Genomic DNA, 26,908 nt, shown 5'->3' on the forward strand with positions numbered 1-26,908 from the left:
TACGCTGCACTAAAAGATGCCTTATTGATGTAGTCTTTTGTGGGAAGAGACTTACTGCCAATGAGTGGAGTTGTCTATTTTTTGTATGTTTCTTAGCTCTAGATCAATATATTTCAACCTTGGCCACTGGAAGAGGTGTGGACTTCAACTCTCAGAATTCCCCAGCCAGCCATGCTCTTCCAGTGGCCAAGGTTGAAAAAAATCCATCTAGATTTTTAAGGTGTGGTGACCAGAACTGCCTGCAAGCCTTTTGTCAGGGATATTCTTAGATCACCAGGTATTTTCAGTTGTGTTATGAATTCCAAATTTGACATTTGTCTTACAGAAATTGCATGCTAGGCTGACCCCTTCATTGAACCGTTCTCCCTGCTTCCATGCCCCTTCCTGCTTAGTTACCTTCATTTTAGAGACTATTAATGTAGAATGGTCACTTTTAACTCCCAGGAAAAGTCCTTCTAATCCCTCTCTCTCTTTGCAGACATCAGCCCATTTCCTGACCTGTGGGTTGTATCCAGAAATATTCCATTTTAGTGCCTTTCCAGATTCTGACGTCCATTGGTTTTATTAGATAACGTTTTATCGAATAACAGGAGGAGGAAGAAAAATGTCCTCCCCTGTTCAAAAGGAAGAAAAGGGGAGAGGCAATTCCTTCCCACAGTTGGAGGCAACTCTAGCCATACCTAAACATGGTATCTATGATACAGATGGAGTTGTCCAAAGATGTATCTCCTTCAAAAAAACAGAAGAAGCTAAGCAGGTTCCATCACCGGGACCAGTTTAGTCTTGCAAGCTTTCGGACTTGGAAAGAGTCCATCTTAGGCAAAGGTGGGTTTCACATATTTTGACCAATGGTTCGCCCTGCGCGCGCATGCTCACTTCGTGCGTGTGCCTTTTGCGCATGCACCCGGCCTTCTGTGCATACACTTTGCTCATGTGTGCACCTTCCACACATGCGCCCAGCCTCAAAAATGTGCCTAAATAGGACAGCATAGAGCTGGGCCGGGGTGGGGTGGGGCGGGGGAGGCCAGCCACGATCTCCGTTACCAGTTCGTCCGAACTGGTCTGAACCAGCTGATTACCACCACACATCTTAGGAAACCACTCTGTAAGTAGTGTATGTGTTGTTCTGTGTGTGGTGTTTATATGGTGCCTGTTGTATGTGGCGTTTCAGATGTTGATTGGGGTGTTGATGGCCGTCTATTAAGTTGTTGGCTGTTGTTTGCTTGTGCTGCCAAGCCCTTGCCTCCTAAGTACTTGATAAGTTGGTAGTAAATCAGCCACTCCTGTTGACTGACGAGGGGCCCGTTTCCCAGGCTTCAATCACTTCCCTGGCTGTTTTTGTTCCTGCTCATCCAACAATCTTATTAGTTGCAAAATTGAATGTATGTCTATGACCATTGCAGTGTGAGGCTACCACACAACGGCCAATGATTTAATAGCCAGCCATCAACACACCCCAATCATCATCTAAAAAGCTACATACAATACACAGACCCCATATAAATATCACTGTTGTGGTCCGCCAGTAGCCTGCGGAGCTGGCAACGGAGTTGGACAGCGATGAGGCTGAGGAAGAACATGGGCCAGTCCTGGAGGCTGGAGAAGGCCCAGATGAGGGCTCTGTATCGGAGGCTAAGGTGGGGCCAGGGCCATTGGGGAGTGAGGTGTGGACTCCAGAGCCTCCAGAGGCTGACATTAGTGAGGCAGAGGAACAGGAGGAGCCTGTTCCTAATGCACACATGAGAAGAGCTGCCAGAAGGCAAGAGCAGCTCAAGCGAAGAGGGTGACTCGGGAGTAGGGCCAAGAGATGATTGGCCCCTCCCATAAGGCTTAAAAGACCAGCAATGGTGTTTGGGTTTTGCTGTAAAACAACGTTGATAGCTTCGTCTTGTTGCATTTATTTTGTATCGGTGTCTTCTGAACTTTTGCCAAGAAAGGCCTTTGGCAGATTGCCTAATTGGATCAAGGTTGGTGACAGGACTGAGGAATTGTGTTAGGAGGAATTTGCTTTAATTTAGTTGGACTACGCTGAGAATGAAGTAATTCTCAGCTGTTTTAATAGTTTGTTTGTTTTTACACTGACTGAGTCTCCTACTACCTACTTGGGCCTGGGTCCAGTGGTGGGATTCAGCCAGTTCGCACCTATTCGGGAGAACCGGTTGTTAACTTTCTAAGCAGTTCAGAGAACCGGTTGTTGGAAGAAAACTTGTTTTGTTTTTTTCCACTTTACAGGGCTAATCCTGTAAGGAAGGCAGGAAGGAAACATTCTGGTGGTGTTTCTAGACTAATCTTTATTGCCCTGCTTACAGAAACTGCCTCTCCGGTTAACCCTTATTACATTGTAACAGCTAAGACGAAGCGCCCATCAACGTGAGCGACGTTGAGTTGGCCATGCCCACACGGTCAGATGACCACCGAGCCATGCTGACCCAGTTCATCATTAGGGCAGAGAACTAATTGTTAAATTATTTAAATCCCACCACTGCCTGGGTCAAAAACAATCACACACAGAACAGCCCAAAGCACATACTCTGCTAGAAGAAGTTCCCTGAAAATGGGCTCCTGCACAAGTCCGAAAGCTCAGAAGACAAAAACTCTGACCCAGTTTGGATCCTGCAGCATTATCCTGAGACACGTATATTCATTCGTGAGAAGAACCTATGTTGTTCGTGCAAAAGATCAGCTTGTCGTGCTTCTGGATCATAAATACCTTTTATGACTTGGTTCAGAATTTAAGCATTGAGCCTTGAAGGTTAAAGACAAAATCTAACTCACGGTTTTTGTTACCTAGAGTTCTATCCCTCTCTTTCCTTAACACTAAACTCTGTTTCACTCCTTACACAGGTGCCCTGAACGCATGTAAATATGAGCTACAGTAGCATAGTGTGTCAGAGATTGGTGGACCCATGTTTAAATTCCTGGGTCAAAGATCTTCCTCTGGTAGGACACTCTAGGCCAGGGGTCTCCAACCTTGGCAACTTTAAGACTTGTGGACTTCAAATCCCAGAGTTTAGTGAACTCTGGGAGTTGAAGTCCACAAGTCTTAAAGTTGCCGAGGTTGGAGACCCCTGCTCTAGGCAGCCAAAAGGAAACCTTTCTTCTTCTCATTTTGAGTTTTCATTTTTAACACGACAATCGCCATCTACATTTTTAATTAGATATGAGATGCTTTATCATCATCATCCTCTTTTAGCAACCCCATAATCCCTTGCGGGGTGGAGTCTGGGCAACTGAATGGAGTTGACTGTTTACTGGCTGGATGCCCTTCCTGTCGCCAATGCTGAGTTATGCTCAGCAGATATATTCTCAACGTGCCCAGAGAGAGAAACATCTGCCTCTACTTAGGATCGAACTCACAGCCTCCCGATTGTGAGGCGAGAGCTCCACCTCTTGGCCACCAAACCACCATATGAGATGCCTTATCTCATCCCAGCTATAGTCAACAGAACTCAGACCATTCAAAAAGAATTGTTCTCTGGTTAACATCGCACATTATCCATAGGGTAGCATGAGCCACCAAATTGACTAAGATGGCATACATGATTATATCCAGTGTGATGGAGGTTGCTTGCTAGCATTTACACATTGGAATACATTTTGGGATTGCATATAGCAAGCCTCTGGTAGCAAAGGTGGCTTTAACCAGAGTTTTTGCCCGGGGAAGACATGCACTAACAGGCAAAAAGTTAAGAATTTGCTTTGTGAGCTGCTCTGACTACATATTTGTGTAATAATGATGTTTTTTTAGAAAAGCTTTTCTAGGCCATTTCAACCCAGTTATGAATACTACTATCCCAAAACTAAAAATACCAGCCCGGTTAATGGGTATCAAAAGATTTGGTTGGTCTCTTGAAGGACACACCATCCAGGCACACAATTTTGTGCCTGGAGTCAACATCTTGTGGTGGAGGGGTGACTGGGAGAAACAATCACACCAGAAGTGATGCAGAGCCATTGATGGCCAAGGTCAAACTTGAATTCCGCCAAGTGTTATTGCATTGCATTGTGCCTTTCTCAAGCGCAGATCAAAAATGATTGGCAGTAGATGGTTACTATCTCTCCCTCGCTCTCTGCTCTTAAAGAAACCTCAACCAACAAAATGACCTAGTAGACAATAGGCTAGGGAAAAGCTCCCTGAAGATGGGCTCCAGCACAAGTCTGAACGTTCAGAAGGTTAAAAACCTCTCATCCTGGTGACTGACCCAGATTGCATCCTGCAACATTATTCTGGGACACATCTATTCACTTTCGTTCGTAGAAAATAGTATCATCCAGAGTAAGCGAAGTCCTGGGAGCATCCTACAGACCTCCGTTTGCAGAAGACAAGAAGCAATTAACCTGACATTAGTTCCTCAGTGTTGCAACTTCCAGAAAGATTGACCTTCCAAGTCTGGAATTAACAGGAGTCAAAAAATCTGACACATCTTGGAAGGCACCAGATTGGAGATGGCTAAACTACCGTAACAAGGATGTCTCAAGCTTGCTTGCTCCTTCAAAATAACGCGAATTATACAATTCCCCTGTATAATTGAAAACAGGACCCGATGAGCTAATGCTACTTTATTGCAAGGCTATATCAACAGAATAATCTTGCCAAGTCTGAAAATAGTCCCAAAGGTGCTTTTTTTTTCCCCAAGAGGCAACTGAACTTTCTGGTTTTTCTTTGAAGATGTTTCACTTCTCCTCCAAGAAGCTTCTTCAGCTCTGACTGGATGGTGGGGAATGGGAAGGATTTATACTCCTTGCAGACAGCTGGTCATTTGCATCCTTTTTAGAGAGTCGTTGAGGCCACTTGGAGGTGTATCTGTGCCCTCAGGGTCTCACCTGAGTGTTGCAAATGGGTGTGGAGCCTTCTTGGATCTACTGAAAGGACTGTGTTATAGACCAGAGATAGATGATGTCGTATTCCTTCCCCCCTGTTAAGAGAAGGCTGTTCAATTTGGACATCGATGGCCTCTTTGACCCCTCTTTCAAACCAGCGGCCCTCTCTGTCCAAAATGTGGACTTTGCTATCTTCAAAAGAGTGGCCTTTGTCTTTTAAATGCAGATGCTGAATCTTGTCCTCTTGAAAAAGCATCTTTCGGACAGCCATGACCTGGATGACTGAGAATCTCCATAGACAAGTCTGCAAGTATAAATCACCCACTGTCTCCTTTACAGCCTGAGAAAGTAGGGAGGGTCCTTTCTAAGCCCTTTTCACCGCCCATTATGAAGCTGCAGGCTATGCTATCTCCGGGAGTCGACTCAACTGGGGCTTGCAGCAACCCAGGGAGATCAGGGCGGCCACGACAGAAGGCAGGCAGCAATGGTAGGCGAACGGGCGAGATGAGGAGTGACTGGGTGGGGTGGGGCAAGTGGGTAGGCGGGGCCAGCCAGAATTGTTACTAACAGTTCACCCGAACCGGCTGAATCCCTCCACTGCATTTCTTATCTGACTATTCCCTAATCAGCATGCCTGTCTTCCAAGGTCTTTCTCACATACCACTGCAACAGTTTTATCCAGAATAAACACGAGAGCATTGCAGAAGACAGAGAGAAGATTTCAGGCCAGGACTTCAGCTTGAAGTCCTCTGCCACGCCAGAAATCTTATCAATTGGGCTGTAAAACTGGAGTTTAATTTTTGTCAGGATGGTATCATAAACTGGCTTATTTAACAGGCACAGCCGTGTCGTGGGTGGTGACATCATCACCCTGATTAAATCTCAGCCTCGTCAGCTAAGCCTAGGCCAGCTATGTAGACTTCAAGTCCCAGAATTCCCCAGTCAGCCTGCTGGTTGAGGAATTCTGGGAGTTGAAGTCCTCCTAATTTATACCTTGACAAGGTTGAGAAGCAATGGCCTGGACCAAAAATCACTGATGGGCTTTTGGATCCCTTGCCGATGAATGCCATGGGCTGCAGTGGGTTGTTAATTCATGCATTATATACATGCTCTTTAAATTTTCCTTCTAAATTTCTTATACTGCCCTGCAAACAAGAAATCAATGCATACATGATAGGGCAGTGGGAGGAAAAACCGCAGAGATTGGCCCATGTCTGATTACGTTAGTCCTTCAAGGAATTTTGATGTCTTTTTAATCATCCATTACAGGTTACATTGGCTGTTGTCAACTCTATAGCAAACTGCGAGTAGGGATTCCTCCATGCACCATCACCCAGGAGACGGTAGCTTTTTGCAAGCCACGAGTGCTTAATTTCAAAGGATTTTCATTTTATTGGCTTATTTATTGAGAATTCACAGGATTTTTTTATATTTTTTTTTTAGGATTAACAGAGAAGGGTTACTGAAATGGCGTGCCAACTGTGATCCCGATTTCCCCTGCGTTAAAGAATAATAGACTTCTTCGGTTTTTAAAATCTCCTACGTTTTTATTCTGCTGCAGTAGACTGACAAAATTCAGTATTTCTGTTTCTTCCTATAACGGTGTTTTTTTTTTTAAAAAAAAACAACACTCAACATTTTTAAGAAAATGTTGGATAACCATCTGATTGAGATGGTGTAGGGTTTCTTGCCTGGGCAGGGGGTTGGACTAGAAGGCCTCCAAGGTCCCTTCCAACTCTGATGTTATGTTATGTTATGTTATGTTAACTGTAAGTTATATTAAAGATTAAGTAGATCCATTCCCACCCATGAAATGCTCCCTCTGTATCTTTTGTACCCCAATCCTTTGAAATTATTAAATCGGTTTCCAGAATATTGGAAGGTCTGTGCAGCAATAGCTGTGCTATCCATGAAAATATTAGAGATAGCCTTACCTGCTTCCAAGATATCCTTGAAAGTCTACTGACTGTTGGAAGTTCCGGAACTAGTTATCTATTGAATTTCACATCGTGAGTCATTATCAGGCATACTTTGCAGCAGGGTGACATGCTCCCAGTTCGGACCGGATCGCGTGATCCGGTAGCGATGGGGGCAGGCAGTTTGAAGAACCGGTAGCAAAAATCCCTGCCCTCCCCCAAACCGCCCACGCCTCGCTGTTCCTCTTCTCTGTCCCTGAAGCTCTCAGTGGTGATATAGCTGCAAACAGCCTTAAATGACTGCCGCGGCGCTTCAAAGCCTCACTACAGCTGATCAGTGCTGTAGGCAGCTAGTAGACCGGTACCTCTATTTTTAAAGAAGGTAGACCGGTGTGCTCCAAAAAAAGCAATTAGTAGACCGGTGCCTCTATTTTTAAAGAAGATAGATCAGTGCACTCCCAAAAAAAGGCAATTAGTAGACCAGTGCCTCTATTTTTAAAGAAGGTAGACCTGTGCGCTCCCAAGTTTTGTATACTTTATTATTTTTATTATTTATTATTATTGGCCATGCCCATTCAGTCACCTGACCACCAAGCCACACCTACCGGATCACCTGACCACCAAGCCACGCCCACCAATTAAGCCACTCCCACAGAACCAGTAGGGAAAATTTTTAGATTTCACCCCTTCTTTGCAGTCAACAGAAATAACAGCAACCTATGGAATTGTTTCCTGTTTCAAGAAACAAGGGGCCTCTGTGGCTCAGACTGGTAAGACAGTCTGTTATTAACACAGCTGCCTGCAATTACTGCAAGTTCAAGTCCCACCAGGCCCAAGGTTGACTCAGCCTTCCATCCTTTATAAGGTAGGTAAAATGAGGACCCAGATTGTTGGGGGCAATAAGTTGACGTTGTATATAATATACAAATGGATGAAGACTATTGCTTAACATAGTGTAAGCCGCCCTGAGTCTTCGGAGAAGGGCGGGATATAAATGCAAATTTTAAAAAATGGATTTAAAACTGCAGCCTGCAGATCAAGTCAATCCAAGCAAGTGGAAGACAGACATGGACCTTCCTGCCCCCCATGTTTATGATAACCCTAGTTAGAAGAGATACTGAGGACACGTCTCCTTGTTCGCTCTCTGTTTCAGAGGTGAGGTTCACATAATTTACCTACCGGTTCGCCCAGCACCAAATATATGAGAGGGCATGCTCTCATATTTTCTACCCTACCCCACATGCACATGGCCTTTTGGGCATGCACTTATCTCACACACGTGGCTTGCATGCATGCAGCGTGGCTTGAAAACGTGGATAAATGGGATGGCTTAGCGCCGGGGCGGGTGGCAGGCAGGTTGACTACTACCGGTTCGCCTGAACCGGTCTAAACCGTCTGAATGCCACCTCTGCTCTGTTTACTCCCTACATGAGCTTCTCCAGGCTTTGAAACTGTCCAGCAAGGAGATAAAAATGGGACTACGTTCACGCATCAGCAGCCATTGATAAATACAGACCAAAAAGTGAGAAATAATCCGCCAGGCAAAAACAAAGCAAGGAGTCACAAATCTAGCAAAGATTAACCAAGCCAAAAGAGAATTCCAGAGAGCATCCATCCCACTCTGGAAGGCGCTGAAAGAATGGGGGGGGGAAAGTGTTTTTGGAGAAAGTAGAGCAGTGTTCCTCAACCTTGGCCACCTGAAGATGTGTGGACCTCTGTGGCTCAGACTGGTAAGACAGTCTGTTATTAACAGCAGCTGCTTGCAATTACTGCAGGTTCAAGCCCCACCAGGCCCAAGGTTGACTCAGCCTTCCATCCTTTATAAGGTAGGTAAAATGAGGACCCAGATTGTTGGGGGCAATAAGTTGACTTTGTATATAATGTACAAATGGATGAAGACTATTGCTTGACATAGTGTAAGCCGCCCTGAGTCTTCGGAGAAGGGTGGGATATAAATGTAAATAAAATAATAATAATAATTCCCAGAATTCTCCATGGCTGGGAAATTCTGGAAGTCCGCACATCGTCAAGTAGCCAAGGTTGACAAATATTTGTGTTGAAGTCAAAGAGGCACAAATGCACGCAGAGGTCATCCTTTGCTATCACCTCCTGGTTAGCACCGAAACAACTCTTCTTCCTTCTACCATACGAATTCTTCTCATCTTTCAGGATTTATGTGCCCTGTTTCGGCAAATTTTCAAGGCGCCCCCAAAACAGCAGCTTATTCTCAGGTTCCTCCCGTGGGATTACATCATTGCCCAAATGGGGCATGAATGTCACAACCTAAGTCCACAACTCGTGCCGTTTCTATCGTGACAAATGTCCCCCCCGCAGAGACCCATAATTATGAGGTGTAAAGCAGGAAGCAGTCATTCCAGTGAGTCAATATTAACCTAGATATATGTAACAAATGTGGACTCAAGCGTTCTCACGTTCTCAGCTTTCCGTCTTAACAGCGGTCGTGGCATCCGAAGGAGGATAAACCTATGTCGACACCCGAGTGTGCACACTGAGAACCGGTTTGATGTCACTATCCTCCAAATATTTTATTTTAACAACCGAACTCAAACTCAAATGAAAGCAGCCTTGCTTCAAAAAATAGACTGGACAAGCATTTGACCGAGATGATATAAAGTCTCCTACCCCCTTCAGCAGGGGGTTGGACTAGGAGACCTCTGAGGTCCCTTCCAGCCCTGTGATTGTATGTTCTCTTGGGATTTTGGCTGTCTTTTTTTTCTTTTTCTTTTAATTCAAACACTTCCCTTTCAAGTTAGGGTCCTAATCCTGATCTAAAGCTTCAACGCCCTCCCTTTTTTCCTTTTGGTTACTAAGAATTGATGGACGTGCCGTTTGGACTTGTGGCATGAACCATTTTAAATCTGCTGTGGGTGATTATTATTAAGCTATCATTCCTCAACACTTTTTGATAGATATATTATTTCTTCTCCCAAGGCATTATTTGTTTTTTTTAAAAAACACCACCAGCGTGGTTTTTGCGTGCGATTCAAAAGCTCAGGGCCGTAACGCCTTCTTATTCAAAACTGATATTTACCCAACCAAGCTCTGACACAATGCCTGTGTAGTAGAGATGGCTAACCACGGGTTGTAGCTATCTACCCAAGGGCACGAAAGGAATTTCACTCATCCAATTTCAGAAAGTCAAGGAAGATGAAACAACGGACATCTCGAGACTTCGTGTTATGCCTTCTGGGACGCTCTCGTTCTTTGTAGGGCACAGGTACCGCATCTGTTCCCCCACCCCCAAGGTAAACTATGATTAAGTACCCCCTACTTCTGGGTCCCAAAACACGACCTTCCAATTTGCTGAAGAGGTCCTATACGCAGACCGACGACTGCCTCATGTTCTTGACGTTATCTTCAGGTGGCTTTCCGTGGTTTCACTGTCTTGGGGTTGACCAGCCGAGATCACCGAAAGGTCCCTCACCTGTTGCTGATCTCGGCGGAGGGCCGCAAGGCGTGCAGAGGTCCGAATCTGTGTCCGACTCGCCTTCCGCAATGTAAGGTCTGATTTTGGCCACCGCGGTGTAGCAACCATTGTTAAGGATGTCCAAATTTTCTTTGGACTGGGAAATGCTAAAGCCGCTGAAGGAACGTTCCAGTTCCTCGTGGTCTACGGACGGGATGGAAATAGAAGTGTCGCTGTCCCTCAGGGCACTTTCGGGGTGTTTAGCAGTCACGTCTTCGTTTTTGGCGTACTCGGAACCGGCTCGGTTGCCGCCGCTGTAGGCGGACAAGGAGCGGTCGTGGGAAGGCGGCGGCGGGATTCTCACCAAGGAACCGGGATCGCCAACCGGGGACGACCCGTAGCTTGGACGGGGATAGTGTTGCCAAGAGGTGGAGGGCGGACATGAGTTGTTTGGCATCGTTGTGGCTGGTGGGGCAGAGTAATTCTTCTGCCCCATGGAACTGGTCGAGCGGATGATCTTGATAATGCAGCCGTTCTTATCAATGTGTTCCCGGCTATCCTCCGGACTGTGATAAGGGGGTGCTGGGTCAGGCTCTTTGGAACCAAAATAGGCCTCCGTTTCGGTTGGAGGGATGCCCATCCGTTGCATGTAGATGTTGACCAGGAAGTCCAACTTCTTCTCCATGGAGAGAACCTGGGAAATGTCCCCACACAGACACGATTAGCCACATTATTTTAGATCTAAGATACCTTGAGCCAAAGGTCCACAAAGAACCTTGAGGATAGTGGCAAGTTCCCCTAAAGGTGAATAACTTCCAGAGTATCAATAAAGGAGAATATGTGTAGCTCGGGGTTGAAATGAGGGGTCCTTGGTGCTCTCTGAGCTGGGTGGTTTCCTTGCAGAACTTTCATTACCCAAACTAGGTAACATCATCAGTGCTAGAAGGGAGGGGTACTTGTGGAGAGGGGGAGGGGGGGAGGAGGAGGGGGATTGTGAGGTCCTTGGTGTCCTCACCTTGGAGGTCCTCACAATCAGCGTTAAAAGGGAGGAGTATGTTGAGACAGGGATTAACAGAGAAGGAGGAGCAGGAGTAGGACAATTCTGGGGTCCTTAGTGCTCTCTGAGCTTCATTGTTTTCTTGAGGACATTTCATTACCCAACTAGGTAATATCATCAGTGCTAGCAGGAAGTGGGATATGTAGGGAGGAGGAGGAGGAGGAAGAGGAGGAGGAGGTGGTGGTGGAGGAGGAGGAAGAGGAGGACGACGATTCTGGAATCCTTAGTGTTCTCTGAGCTTCATTGTTTTCTTGCAGGCATTTCATTACCCAACTAGGTAATATCATCAGTGCTAGCAGGAAGTGGGATTTGCAAGGAGGAGGAGGAGGAGGAGGACTCTGGAATCCTTAGTATTCTCTGAGCTCAGTTGTTTTCTTCCAGACATTTCATTACCCAACTAGGTAATATCATCACTGTTAGAAGGGAGTGGGGTATCCCCCCTGTTTGAATACAATCAGTTTGCCCTAACATGCTGGCTGGGAAATTCTGGGAGTTGAAGTCCACACATCTATCTTCAAGTTGCTAAATTTGAGAAATGCTAAGAGTCTATTGTCTTCCATGAATAAACCAGCTTAGTTTTGCTTGAGAGTTTATATTTTGAGTCCTTAACCTTTTCACAGAACTACAATGCTCCGATTAGCATAAGTCACTTGTATATAAACAAGCCTCCCTGATGATGTTACCTAGTTGGGTGATGAAGTGTCTACAAGAAAACAACCAAGCTCGGAAGGCATCAAGGACCCCTCAACTGCCAGAGTGACATAACAAACTTCCAATTTCTTGGGGAAATATCCAAATTAAGGAAACGTTATCAACCCTTCCCTGTTTTTTTCAGTAACTCTTAGCATGAATTGGTTTAAAAGAAATATTATCTCTAATTCACATTACAGCTTGTTTGCATCTATTCAACCTTGGCTTCCGGTTTCCAGCAAAAACTGCCTCATCGCAAGCAATGGATTGGCTTCCCAACCACCGTTTTCACTTAAAAGACTACTGTAGAAAAAACTGTAAGATCAGATCTGATCATAGGGTGATCTGTTTCACAACTTACAACTGTAATTTCAGGGCTCAATTACGGTTGTAATTCGAGGACTACCTGTATGCCCAGACAGATAATCCACCCAGTAACCTGAAGGCAGAGGTGCAGGGGTGAAATGCTCCCAGTTCGGACCGGATCGCCCGATCCAGTAGTGATGGCGGCGGGTGGTTCAGAGAAAAATCCCTGCCCCCCTAACCCCCGCCCATGCCCAGCTGAGTCGTGTGATCATCAGAGGTTGGTTTTTTTTTTTACTTTTAAAAGCATTTTTTCTTTAGCCGAAAAAATGCTTTTAAAAGTTAAAAAAAAAGCCTCTGATGATTGTGCGGCTCAGCTGGGATCGTTAGAGCCTTTTAAAAGCATTTTTTCTACAACCTCTTCGGCCAAAGAGGTTGTAAAAAATGCTTTTAATTGGTTCTGACGATCAGGCAACTCAGCTGGAATCACCAGAACTTTTTAAAAGCATTTTTTCTACAACCTTTTAAAAGCATTTTTTCTGGGATCGTCAGAGCCTTTTAAAAGCACTTTTTTCTTTTACAAGAGGTTGTAAAAAAATGCTTTTAAAAGGTTCTGACGATCCCATCTGAGTTGCTTGATCGTCAGAGGCTTTTTTTTTCTTTTAAAGGCAAAAAAAAATGCTTTTAAAGGTAAAAAAAAAAAGTTGGCCATGCCCACCCAGTCACATTACCCCACCACCACCAAGTCATGCCCACAGTACTGGTAGTAACAAATTTTACATTTCACCACTGCAGTGCTGGGATTCAAATAATTTAACAACTGGTTCAGGTTGCCCAGGATCAGCTTGGCTGTCATCGGATGCCATCCTCCAGCTCCGCCATACATGCAGGACAAGTCTCCTGCGAAGGCCAACCTGACCCTGGGCGAACCAGTTGTTAAATTTTCACCCTTTGCCAAAAGGTTTTTCCAAGGGTGCTTGTCTGCACGTTGGTCTCGTGGCTGTTTCAGCCTTCAGGATGCGGCTCTTTTAAGTGGTGAGGTTTCCGAGGAACAAGGGGAGAGGGGGTTACCATACCCAGACTCATTGGCAAAACGACTTCCAACTTTAGGGCCTTGCGAACGAGTGTCAAAGTGGACGCCAATCTTAGTTCCACAAGAATAATAAGGGAAGGAGCCACCATAGATAAGGCCCTTCTTCTTGGTCCCAGTAGATGGACCTCCTTAGGAGAGGTCAAGATTGAATCGCTTTGCTTCTTTCAAACCTTAACGTTATTCAACTTGCCAATGATTTGGGGGTGTGCATGGACCGTGAGAGCCTGGCAGCCATCAAGGTCACCACTGCAGGTGCCTGAGAAGGAGGCGGACAGTTCCCATAACAAAAAGACGTCTCCTAATTGGACGATGTTATCACTCAGGGGTGGGGAGAAGGAGGAAGCATTGTTTAACTAGATAAGCATTTGCGTGGGAAAACCAGATCTGTTTTTGATCCTTCAGTACCGAAATGGTGTATCCAAAAAGTTTTGCTTCTAGGAATTCAAAGCTCCCGAAAGCGTTTACTTGTTTTGGGTGCGCTAGTTGACAGGAGACCCATTAACATCCCCTGCCTCCCTGCTCTGGTGGATGAGACAGATGTTCCTGGAAAAGATAATCCTTCAAATAACCATGGCCTTAAGCCATGTAGGACTTTCAAGGTGACAACCAGCACTTTGATTTAGACCAGAAAGCAAATCAGTTGCCAATGAAGCTCCCGCGGGAGACAGGACATGCAATGTAGGAATTGTACCTGTTTTTCTACTTTGCCAAGTCTGCCCATCATACTCGGATCTTCTGCCAGTTCTCCTTCGGCCGAGCCTTTGGTGCGGTCTTTGTCTGTCAGTGATGGTCCACGCCCCACGATCTGGTCAACTCTGTGGAGAGCATAGGTCCCACCCAGGAAAAACCAAACAAAATCAAATGAGCAAGTTACAGTCAAAGAGACCAGCACTCCGTCCTTATCTTCTGGATGTTAAAACATGGATTCCACACCAGCCTTTTCTCGTCTAATCATTAGGCAAGTACAGGTAGTTCTCAACTTATGGCCATAAAGTAAAGATTCCCCTTGCACATATGTGCAAGTCGTTCCCGACTCTAGGGGGCGGTGCTCATCTCCGTTTCAAAGCCGAAGAGCCAGCGCTGTCTGAAGACGTCTCCGTGGTCATGTGGCCAGCATGACTCAATGCCAAAGGCACACAGAACGCTGTTACCTTCCCACCAAAGGTGGTCCCTATTTTTTACTTGCATTTTTTACGTGCTTTCGAACTGCTAGGTTGGCAGAAGCTGGGACAAGTAATGGGAGCTCACCCCATTATGCGGCACTAGGGATTCGAACGGCTAAACTGACGACCTTTTCGATCGACAAGCTCAGCCCCTTAGGCACTGAGCTACCGCATCCCTATCTACAGCCATAGTGGGGGCCCCAAATTTCCATTGCTAAACAAGGCGACTATCAAGAGAGTTGCGTCCCATTTTACGTCCCTTTTTTGCCACTGTTGTTAAGTGAATCTGGCTTCCACCATTGACTTTGTTTATCGGAAGCCAGCTGAGAAGGTCGCAAATGGTGATCAGAAGACACTGCAATGGTCAGAAATACATTCCAGTTGTTGAGTGCCCGGAATTGTGATCATAATTGTGACCATAAAGACGCTGCAAAGGTTATATGAGTTAAAATCAGGCATAATTCACTTTTTTTCGGTGCCGTTGTAACTTCGAACGGTCACTAAATGAATGGTTGGAAGTTGAGGGCTACCTGTATTCCACCAGCTTCTCTTGTCTAATGGTTTAACAGAAACAGCATCAGGGAAGTAAGTAGTTACTCAGGTGCAAAGTAATACATCCCCTTTATTTCTGCTTGCATTTTATAGTTCAAAACACTCCTGCGTCCCTTTCTGCAGCTTAAATCTGGCACAATATGCTTAGTAAATTTGCCCCTTTGCGATTGAACCTGCGTTGTGTTTCCAAATCTTCTTTAGTTTTAACATAACATAACATAACATAACAACAGAGTTGGAAGGGACCTTGGAGGCCTTCTAGTCCAACCCCCTGCCCAGGCAGGAAACCCTACACCATCTCAGTCAGATGGTTATCCAACATTTTCTTAAAAATTTCCAGTGTTGGAGCATTCACAACTTCTGCAGGCAAGTCGTTCCACTTATTAATTGTTCTAACTGTCAGGAAATTTCTCCTTAGTTCTAAGTTGCTTCTTTCTTTGATCAGTTTCCACCCATTGCTTCTTGTTCTACCCTCAGGTGCTTTGGAGAACAGCCCGACTCCCTCTTCTTTGTGGCAACCCCTGAGATATTGGAACACAGATATCATGTCTCCCCTAGTCCTTCTTTTCATTAAACTAGACATACCCAGTTCCTGCAATCGTTCTTCATATGTTTTAGCCTCCAGTCCCCTAATCATCTTTGTTGCTCTTCTCTGCACTCTTTCTAGAGTCTCAACATCTTTTTTACATCGTGGCGACCAAAACTGGATGCAATATTCCAAGTGTGGCCTTACCAAGGCATTATAAAGTGGTACTAACACTTCACGTGATCTTGATTCTATCCCTCTGTTTATGCAGCCCAGAACTGTGTTGGCTTTTTTAGCAGCTGCTGCACACTGCTGGCTCATATCTAAATGGTTATCCACTAGGACTCCAAGATCCCTCTCACAGGTACTACTATTGAGCAAGGTACCACATATACGGTACTGGTGCATTTTGTTTTTTTGGCCTAAGTGTAGAACCTTACTTTTTTCACTGTTGAATTTCATTTTGGTTTCTATTTATTTGAGATGGTACGGCTCATTTTATTTTATTTTTTATTATAAAGTTTTTTATTTTAAACACATTAAAAACAGAAGACAAGACATAAAACATTTATATACATATCACTGTTTATCAGCTATTCAAGGCAGACCTTTCCTATTATTTATACATATTTTAATTCTATCTTATTCTACTTTTATTTATCTATCGTTCTTTATTTCATCTACATTTTACCTTGTTGTTCAATTTTCTTATCTTACCTATTTTCTAACCATTCGTACCATTTGCACCAGACCTTATAGTATTCTGTGTCCTCTTTCTCTTTAATTTCTTTTGTCAGTTTGTCCATCTCTGCACATTCTAGTATTTTTTTAATTAATTCTTCCTCTGTTGATGGATTTTCTTTCTTCCAGTTTTGGGCGTAAACTATACATGCTGCTGTTAGTATAAAGGTAAAGGTAAAGGTTCCCCTCGCACATACGTGCTAGTCGTTGCCGACTCTAGGGGGCGGTGCTCATCTCCGTTACAAAGCCGAAGAGCCAGTGCTGTCCGAAGACGCCTCCGTGGTCATGTGGCTGGCATGACTCAACGCCAAAGGCGTACGGAACGCTGTTACCTTCCCACCAAAGGTGGTCCCTATTTTTTCTACTTGCATTTTTTACGTGCTTTCGAAACTGCTAGGATGGCAGAAGCTGGGACAAGTAACGGGAGCTCACACGGCAGCACTAGGGATTCGAACCGCTGAGCTGCCGACCTTTCGATCCACAAGCTCAACGTCCTAGCCCCTGAGCCACCACGTCCCTTGTTAGTATATGGAGTATTAAATATTGCGTATCGTTTGTATAATTTTCTGTTGGAATCCCTAATTTTTCTGGCTCTCCCTTTAATGGGTCCTGTATTATTTCCTGTAACCACTTTTTAATTTTGGCCCAGAATTGTTTTGCCACTGGGCAGGTCCACCAGAGATAATAATATGTTCCGTAATTGTTTTTACATTTCCAACACTTTGGTGAGTTGTTGGGGAACATCTTTGCTATTCTGGCTGGTGGAAGATGGGTATGGCTCATTTTAAGTGCTAGAAGTAACCGAGAACATGGCTCATTTCAATTGCGTGCCACAGCTCCAAAATAAGTAGCACACAAACTTTAAAAAGGTACATTTGGAAGTTCAAATAAGTAATGCTATTTACTTGATAGCATACTTGATCTAGTTCAGAAAACGAAATTCCTGAAAACCACAAAGTGATTTTCGTAGGATATGCATCACAGCTAAGAAATAATAGCTGGTTTTAATGAAAAAGATGAAAAATTACGAAGAGCTATCAACCCATTTGGAAAATAAAATGCTTTCAAGGGCTTTGTTAGCGAAGAATTCGAGAACTGGTCAAGAAAGGAAGACACAGTTTTGCTTTCCAGATCTGAGCTTGTAAATGAGCTTCAATCTTGATTGCAGAAAATATGACTTCTGTAACAGAGTTGTTAATGCTTGGAACACACTACCTGACTCTGTGGTCTCTTCTCAAAATCCCCAAAGCTTTAACCAAAAACTGTCTACTATTGACCTCACCCCATTCCTAAGAGGTCCGTAAGGGGCGTGCATAAGAGCACAAACATGCCTACCGTTCCTGTCCTATTATTTTCTTCCATTATATCCAATTAATATAGTTATTGCATGCTTATGCTTATATATATATGCTTACATATTATATAGTTACTTTCATGCTTATGCTTATATATACTGTTGTGACAAAATAAATAAATAAATAAATAAATAAATAAATAAATTATCTGAAGGTGAAACTTTAAGTGGGAGTCATCTGTCATTTTCTTAAATATGATAAATAAAATTAAAATTCTTCTGAACTCTTTAGAGGTGTAGGAAGTTTCTACAAATATGAATCAGTAAAAATTACTGATGCCGTGTCCTTTTCCTTGTTGTTGTTAGTTGCGAAGTCGTGTCTGACCCATCGCGACCCCATGGACAACGGGTCTTCCAGGCCTTCCTGTCCTCTATCATTTTCTGGAGTCCATTTAAACTCATGCCTACTGCTTCCTTTTTCTTACAGAGCTATATATAACTTCTGCAAGATTTAGCAGAATTTTAAAACATGGACTTTGACTCACTGGACATAATCAGTTTTATTCTTGGAAGCTTTTTCTAAAGATGGTCATCTAATTTTTATATGGCTCATATGGCAATCATCTTACCTGCCCTTATATGATCTTTCAAACCTGTGGGGTTTTTTTCCTGGAGGCCTCTTTAAATCGGGAAAGCATAGGGAGAAAACGGAAGATGGTTTATGGCTTTCTTGGGAAATTATTGTTTTATGCACGGTGGTTGCTTTTATTTAGAGCTCTTTTAAAAGCAAACTGGAGAAGACACTACGAGTTATTTTCAGGTTGGATGGTCTAAACCAGGGGTCTCCAATCTTGGCAATTTTAAGCCTGGAGGACTTCAAGTTCCAGAACTCCCCAGCCAACTTTGCTGGCTGGGGAATTCTGGGACTTGAAGTCCACCAGACTTAAAGTTACCAAGGTTGGAGACCCCTGGTCTAAACAATCAGAAAGGTCGGCAGTTCGGCGATTCATGAGCAGGGGGTTGGACTAGATGACCTCCAATATCCCTTCCAACACTGTTACTGTTACATGTGTTAAAAAAATATCCTCCCCCTTATCTAATAGAGCCATCTGTCATAACTTCAAAATCTTAATTAGCTCTGGTCAATTTTACTTTTGCATAATGTGCCAGAATTGTACAGATAAACGACTTCTTAAAAAAACCCCAAATGACAATTAACCAGGAATAAAAAAAAAACCCACAAACAAACCAGTTATATTCATCGTTCAGTAATAAAAATGTGTTGGTCCGGAGCAGAATTTAAACAGTACTTCTTCCACAGCTCTGGAGCAAAGGCGACCGTTCCATGCACAAGGCGTGAATGAGTTATGAGTTCGAAGTCAGGCAAGGAGAGATGGGGATTAATGAAATGAAACGTTTATGAACACCTCGAAAAACTAAAAGCAAGGGAAGGGTCAAGTCATGTTTGGCTGTTTCAAGTCGTATCAAATTGCCTTACTTTGGCAGAAGGATGCTCAGAAATGTGTATGCAGATCCAGGACACAGAACTGTGTCCTCTTTTTGGCTCATTAAAGCAGCTGTGTATTGTTTATTTGCAATATCTGTCTACTGTGGCAAGCATTTCTTCCCCAGGCTCACGCGTCTGCCTCACGAACAGCTTCAAGGAAGCGAGGTGGCTGTGCACATGACTGTCATGGGCTTTGCAAATCCTTCAAAAGAGCTGTGTCTTCTCTTTGACTCATTAAAGCAGTGGTGCATTGTTTGTTGGCAAAATCTGTATATTGTGCCAAGCATTTGACCTCTAGGCTCACATGGCTGCTTCATAAACAGCTTCTAGGAAGCAAGGTGGTTATACATGTCACTGTCAAGGGCTGTGCAAATCCTTTGAAAGAGCAGTGTCACCTCTTTTGTCTCATTAAAACAGCTGGGTTTTATTCATTTATTTATTTTGCAATATCTGTATACTATTGCAAGCATTTGGACTCCAGGCTCAGTGGCTGTTTGGTAAAATAGATTTCAAGAAGCAAGGTGGTATATATATATCAATACCATGAGCAAATCCTTCAAAAGAGCTATGCCTTCTCTTTGACCTATTAAAGCAGCTGTGTATTATTTTTCCTTTCTTTTTTGCAATATCCATATCAGTGGTGAAACGTAAAATTTGTTACTACCAGTTCTGTGGGCATGGCCAACTTTTTTTTTTTACTTTTAAAAGCATTTTTTCTACAACCTCTTCGGCCAAAGAGGTTGTAGAAAAAATGCTTTTAAAAGGCTCCTCTGACGATCCCAGCTGAGTTGCCTGATCGTCAGAGGCTTTTCTTTTCTTTTAAAAGCATTTTTTTGCCTTTAAAAGAAAAAAAAAGCCTCTGACGATCAGGCAACTCAGCTGGGATCGTCAGAGCCTTTTAAAAACATATTTTTACAACCTCTTTGCCCCAAGAGGTTGTAGAACAAAACGCTTTTAAAAGGCTATGATGATCCCAGCTGAGGCGCGCAATCATCAAAGGCTTTTTTTTTACTTTTAAAAGCATTTTTTCAGCTGAAGAAAAAATGCTTTTAAAAGTAAAAAAAACAAACCTCTGATGATCGTGCGCCTCAGCTGGGCATGTGGGGGGGGGCAGGGATTTTTGCTACCGGTTCTCCGAACCACCTGCCACCATTGCTACCTGATTGGGCAATCCGGTCTGAGCCAGGAGCATTTCACCCTGATACTATTGCAAGCCTTTGGACTCCATCTTCATGTGGCTGCTTCATGTCCAGCTTCCAGGAACAGAAGTGACTATGCGCGTTCACCACCGGAAAAATATATAGAAGCAGCTTCCGATAGAACATCTGCACATGACTCAAAAAAGATCCAGCTGCTTTAATGTTTTAAAAAGGTGCTTGCTGTGCACATCTGTGCATTGCAAAGCTTTATTTTTTTTCATCCCAATTACTTGGACTTACCTACATTTGTTCTGGCCCTTGACCCATAATGAGATTTGTGGTGGCCATTATCTATATTTTTTCATTATTTTATTTGGAAGCATAATCGCAAGGGGACAATTGCACGGCTTCACAGAATTAACTAGGCCGTTGCTAATAGTAGAAGAGCTGCATTGTTTTTCCTTTCCTATGCATATTAAGTAACCTCTCTTGGGCGCCATTTGCGGTCATGAGGCTTTTTTCTATGAAGGTTAGACATCACACCACAAAACATGGGGCGAGCAACAATCAGGCTGACGGATACAACTCCTCTTATTTCCATGGTAAAAGAAAAAAGACTTTTAAGGTAAAGGTAAAGGTTCCCCTCGCACATATGTGCTAGCCGTTCCCAACTCTAGGGGGCGGTGGTCATCTACATTTCAAAGGCGAAGAGCCAGCACTGTCCGAGCACGTCTCAGTGGTCATGTGGCCAGCATGACTAAACGCCAAAGGTGCACAGAACGCTATTACCTTTCCACCAAAGGTGGTCCCTATTTGTCTACTAGCATTTATTTTTTTAAGTGCTTTCGAACTGCTAGGTTGGCAGAAGCTGGGACAAGTAACGGGAGCTCACCCCGTTAAGCAGCACTAGGGATTCGAACCGCTGAACTGCCGACCTTTCAGTCGACAAGCTCAGCCACTGAGCTACCGCGTCCCTAAGGCTTTTAAGGTCCTCTAAATCAGGGGTCTCCAACCGTGGCAACTTTACGGGCTTGTGGACTTCAACTCCCAGAACTCTGGAAGTTGAAGTCCACAAGCCTTAAAGTTGCCACGGTTGGAGACCCTTGCTCTAAATAACTCTTATTATCCTGCTTTCATTTTCAAGATGGTTGGTTGTAGACTTAACCATCTTTGTCATTCTTAAGCACAAATGGCATTCTCCCTTAAATTCCCTGAGATATTTTTTTAAATAAGGGGCAGTAAAATAGCATTTCTTCGATTCCTGTGAATGCCTTTCTCTACTTTTCTTTCGACAAAAAGGAATGGGTGGAAGTTTATCAAAAAGAGATCCAACCTAAAATTAAGGAGAAATTTTTCTAAAAGTGAGAATGATTAACTCACAGAACAGCTTGCCTCCGGAAGTTGTGGGAGATTTTGAAGAAGAGAGTGGACAACCGTTCGTGTGAAATAACACAGGGTCTCCTGCTTGAGCAGGGGGGGGTTGGACTAGAAGACCTCCAAGGTCCCTTCCAACTCTGTTACTCTGTGATTCTGTTTGGTTGATGTGATTCTGTTCCGATGCACTCATGTCAATCAAACAATGGCATTTAATTGCACCCTGATCGATTTCCACTGAACGCACGAAGGCGGGGGGGGGGGGGAGAACCACTTTTCTCTACATCGCCATCCTTTGAAATAATGTTTTTTTTCTTTCTTTGAAATGATATCGGAAAGAAATGTGGGCTGCAACATGGTGCACTTTATCCCTCATGCTACATTACACTCCATGCTTTCAGGAACATGCAAAGAGGAGCATCTGCCTCTCCAGCCTCTGCCAAAAGCAGTTAGCAAAACCCGAAATTGTTCGCATGGAGCCCAGCCAAGAGAGGAAAAAGAGAGAGAGAGAAAAAAGAAAGATCAATGTTTTTTTTTTCCCTTTCTTAATGAGAAGCAGGGAAATAATATGTCCTTTTCGAATACTGCATTCTGAGCCCAGCCTAGGCATTGGGTCGCACGAATATCCCCCAGTTTCCTTGGATGGGCCATCAAAACACTGAAATACAAAAGAGCGGCATAACTGGATAATCCCCATTGATAGCTATTTATTGTAGGTTGGTCTCGTCCGCCGTCTAAGGAGCTTTTCAAAATGAAAAGCTATTTGTTAATTAGTTATGAATAATCGGATCCTTGGTACTTTCTGAGCTTGGTTTTGTTTTGTTTTGTTTTTTTGGCGATGTATCATGGAAGAGGAAGAGGAGGACGAAGAGGGCAGGAAGAGGAGAGGAGAAAGAAGAGGAGGGGAAGGGGAAGAGGAAGAGGTTGGGAAAAAGAGGAGGGGGAGGGGAGGAAGAGGACGAGGAGGGAAGGAAGAGGGGAGGAGGAGGAAGGAGGGGAGGAGGAGGTGGGGAAGAAGAGGAGGAGGGGAGGAAGAGGAGGAAGAGGAGAAGAAGAGGAAGAGAGGAGGAGACAAAGAGGATGGGAAGAAGAGGAGGAGGAAGTGGGCAGGAAGAGGAGAGGAGAAAGAGGAGGGAAGGGGAAGAAGAGGAAGAGGTTGGGAAAAGAGGAGGAGGAGGAAGAGGACGAGGAGGGAAGGAAGAGGGGAGGAGAAGGAAGGAGGGGAGGAGGAGGTGGGGAAGAAGAGGAGGAGGGGAGGAAGAGGAGGAGGAGGAGAAGAAGAGGAAGAGAGGAGGAGACAAAGAGGATGGGAAGAAGAGGAGGAGGAAGTGGGGAGGAAGAGGAGGGGAGAAAGAGGAAGGGGAAGAAGAGGAGGAGGAGGGGAGGAGGAGGAAGAGAGGAGGAGGGGAAGAGGAGGTGGAGATGAGGAGGATGGGAAGAAGAGGAGGAGGAAGAGGGGAGGAAGAGGAGAGGAGAAAGAGGAGGAGAAGAAGAGAAGGAGGAGGGGAGGAGGAAGAGAGGAGGAAGGGAAGAGGAGGAGGGAAGGAAGAGGAGGTAGAGAGGAGGAGGAGGATGGGAAGGAGGAAGAGGGGAGGAAGAGGAGAGGAGAAAGAGGAGGAGAAGAAGAGAAGAAGGAGGGGAGGAGGAAGAGAGGAGGAAGGGAAGAGGAGGAGGGAAGGAAGAGGAGGTGGAGAGGAGGAGGAGGATGGGAAGAAGAGGAGGAGGAAGAGGAGGAGAGGGAGGGCAAGAATAACAACGACGACTGTGGGGTCCTTGGTGCTCTCTAAGCTTGGTTGCTATTTTCTTGCAGATTTTTCATTACCCTACCAGATAACATCATCAGGGCTTGAAGGGAGTGGGTTTTGCTCTGTTTATATACTAGTGGATTATTATTAATTATACTAGTGGATTATTATTACTTATTAGTTACGTTGAAAGGGGGAACTGTCTTGCTGGATTTTAGTAAGAAGGACTGGGGGGGGGGTGGAACTATTTTATCCTTAATAATACATTTATGCTTTCCGACCAAATGAGTTTACCCCGTGTCATCTCCCCTTTTATTATTTGAGGTACAGGTAAAACTACCTACAGGTAGTCCTCGTTTTATGGTTGTAATTGAGCCCAGAATTATGCTACCAAGTCATTACTGCAACCATCATAAATATGAACCAGTGGCCAAGCATCTGAATTTTGTTCACGTGACCATGGGGATGCTACAATGGTCGTAAATGTGAAAAACGGTCATAAGTCATCTTTTTCAGGGCTATTGTTACTTCGGATGGTTACTAAATCAAAGGACTATCTGTCCATGGTGATTCTCAGTCATCCAGGTCAAACTTTGTTTGTTTTTCTAGACTTTGTTTGTTTTTCTTGAAGACGTGTCACTTCACATCCAAGAAGCTTTTTCAGTTCTGTAGAACTGAAGAAGCTTCTGAAAAGGCTAAATGTTGGAGATGCGATTGTGATGATGCCACTAATTACCATATATGGTGGACTTGTAAAAAAGTTAAAGCATTTTGGATTAAAGTATGGTGGATCATGCAGAATATTTTGAAAAAGAAGATTAAGTTTACTCCGCAGTTCTTTCTACTAGGAATAATTATGGATTGTACAGCTATAGAGACTAAATTGATTTTGAACTTAATAACAGCCGCAAGGCTTTTGATTGCTCAATATTGGAAGAAAGAAGAATTACCGTATATACTCGAATATAAGCCGATCCGAGTATAAGCCGAGGTCCCCAATTTTACCCCAAAAACTGGGGTAAACTGGGGACTCGAGTATAAGCCGAGGGTGGGAAATGAGGCACCTACCGGTTGGGGAAACCCTCCCTCCCTCAGGTGAGAAGGCTGGCGGCTCCCCCGCCCCGCCCTCTCACTGCACCGGCAGGGCTTCCGCTACCGTCCGCAAAATGTGAAAAAGAAAAAAAACTCGAGTATAAGCCGATATACTCGAGTATGCCGAGGGGCTTAAAAAAAAACAAAACTCGAGTATAAGCCGTATAGACCCGAGTATAAGCCGAGGGGACGTTTTTCAGCACAAAAAACGTGCTGAAAAACTCGGCTTATACTCGAGTATATACGGTACCTACAATTGAAGAATGGACACTCAAAGTATCAAATCTGGCAGAAATGGCAAAAATTTCTGCTTACTTGAAAGACTATACACAAGAAAAATATATTTTAGAATGGAAAATGTGGATTGATTATATTCAAAATAAGTATCAGATAAAAAAATATCGAATAGCATATGAGTAAATTTAGGAAATATTTTGTATTAGATATATTTCTGAAGGAGAGGGGAATTGAGAGTGTGATTATGTGTGGAGTGACTAGAGATTATAATTTAGGAATTATTTTGGATTATGATTGTTAGTTTTGATACCCTGCATTTTGTTCTGGGAAGTCGGGGTGGGGGGTAAGGGGAGGGGAATTGGGGGGTTGAGGGTAGAGATGGAGTGATGGTTAATGTACAGGGATTATTGAAGATGTATAAATATAATTAATGTAGGGTCGGGTCTGCCCAGTTATCATTTTAGAACGGTGGGGAGGGAGAAAAGAGGAGAGTAGGAGGTAGGAAAGAGGAGAAGAGGAAGGAAGAGGGGTAGAAGAGGGAGAAGGAAGGTGGAGGGTGGAGGGAGGAGAGGATGTAGATAAGAGAAGGAGAGGAAGATCTGGAAAGTAAAAGAAGGTAGAAGAGGGAAGAGTGTTAAAAAGGGGGGTGGTGACTGGGCAAGCCCGACTAATTGTATATAACTGTACATTGGATGAGCTGTTTGATATGATTGTAAAAATAAAACTTTTTTATGAAAAAAAAAGAAAAAGAAAATGTGAAGCGAAACCTCTTCAAGGAAAAACAAAGAAAATCCAGTTGCCTCTTGAAAAAACTACCTTTGGCTCAAGGACTACCTGTAATGGGACCCAATTGTTCTCTCTCTCTCTCTCTCTGCAGGAACAGCGTTTATGGATCCCAAGGCTGTATTTCATAGTGATAGACACTACAACAGCTAAACGCATTCCATGCATAAAAAAAAAAAAATGATTCCAACACAATAAAAATCAGATTATTGCAGAAGTGCTCCTGGCATTGTCTAAGGCTGCATGGTGTGAAGACCCATCTTCAGTGCCTCTAAAAATAAAAAATAAAAATTTACGCAGATCCAAGAGAGCAAGCCATTCGTGGGGCAATGAAATTAGCAGGATGTGATCAAGAGCATCTCTGAAAATGGCATGATAAGATTCCGCAGGAAGCACATGAGAAGCTCAGAACAAAATTGCCTATATCCTAACCTAGGCGAGTATTGGGGTGATCCTTTGGCTGAATACTTCTTATGCCGGGGAGTTGAAGAGGGTGGGGGACCCACAATCATATCTATCCTGGCAAAAATAAATAAGAAAAACAAACACACCAGCAAAACACACAATGAAGCAACATGTCGGAGAAAAAATTGAGTTGGGAACTTTTGAAATCGTGAAACGAAAGAGGGAGATTATCTCTGCTCAGAGAATTTTTTAAAAAAATGAAACACGAATATCCAAACATTCTGATCATTTAGGATGGTTGTTAAAAAGTGGTGGATTTTTCAGCAACAATGGAATAATCCTTCTTTGGGAAGGGTCCAAAGGAACCCCCCGTGAAAGGATTCATTGTTCAGCAATGAGCAGGCTAAGTATGAACAGACGAGTTTGGGAAATGTATGAAAATATTCCATTACAACAACAACAACAACAACAACAACAAAACCCACACTCCTCGAAAAATGAAAACTCCATATTGCTGCAATCAAGGGAAGGTACGTCAACCCGTTTGAGAAAAAGACAAGCTTGAAGAAAGTCAATACGTATATACAAGAGACAGGAATGACAAAACCCGCTTGCAAAAATAGCAAAAAAGGGAGAAGAAGGAAATGCCATACACTGTTGTAGAATCAGCAGCTGAAATTAAAAGTAGGTTAAAAAGTTGAACGTTCTCTTAGGCCTAAGAAAGAGGCCATGGCAAACCACTTCTGAACAACCTTGCCAAGATCACTGCAAGGATAATCGCCAAGAATCATCCACGACTGAAACAGATATATATGTGCAAGTCTTGGCGTATTCGGGTCTTTTCCCGTGTAAGGTTGAGGGTATTTTGGTGACGTTTTGACGAAGTCTCATTCGTCATCTTCAGGCTGGTGTTTACAGCTTCTTGCTCATAGAAGCACGAAGCTGTAAACACCAGCCTGAAGATGACGAGATTTGTCAACGTCGCCAAGACACTTCCAATTTTACACGGGAGAAAACCCAAATAACCAAAGACCTACATACAA

General features: G+C 43.8%; 1 protein-coding gene across 6 annotated transcripts in view; it reads right to left on the bottom strand.

Moving 5' to 3' along the window:
• Window positions 1-10,083: 10,083 nt before the first annotated feature.
• KCNQ2 (potassium voltage-gated channel subfamily Q member 2) overlaps window positions 10,084-26,908 on the bottom strand; it is a 171,963-nt gene continuing 155,138 nt past the window's right edge. For 4 of the 6 annotated variants that reach the window (XM_058175679.1, XM_058175680.1, XM_058175678.1 and 1 more), the window contains 2 exons: window positions 13,999-14,122; window positions 10,084-10,858 (listed from right to left, as the gene is read on the bottom strand). In XM_058175679.1, the coding sequence (XP_058031662.1) occupies window positions 10,136-10,858; window positions 13,999-14,122 (847 nt within the window). In that variant the 3' untranslated portion in view covers window positions 10,084-10,135. Of the gene's footprint in view, window positions 10,859-13,998; window positions 14,123-25,892; window positions 25,980-26,908 lie in introns of all 6 variants that reach the window. The other 2 variants (XM_058175675.1, XM_058175674.1) reach the window with 1 other exon arrangement.

The sequence above is a fragment of the Ahaetulla prasina genome, chromosome 3 (genome assembly GCF_028640845.1).
Source record: "Ahaetulla prasina isolate Xishuangbanna chromosome 3, ASM2864084v1, whole genome shotgun sequence".
NCBI classification, from domain to species: Eukaryota; Metazoa; Chordata; class Lepidosauria; order Squamata; family Colubridae; genus Ahaetulla; species Ahaetulla prasina.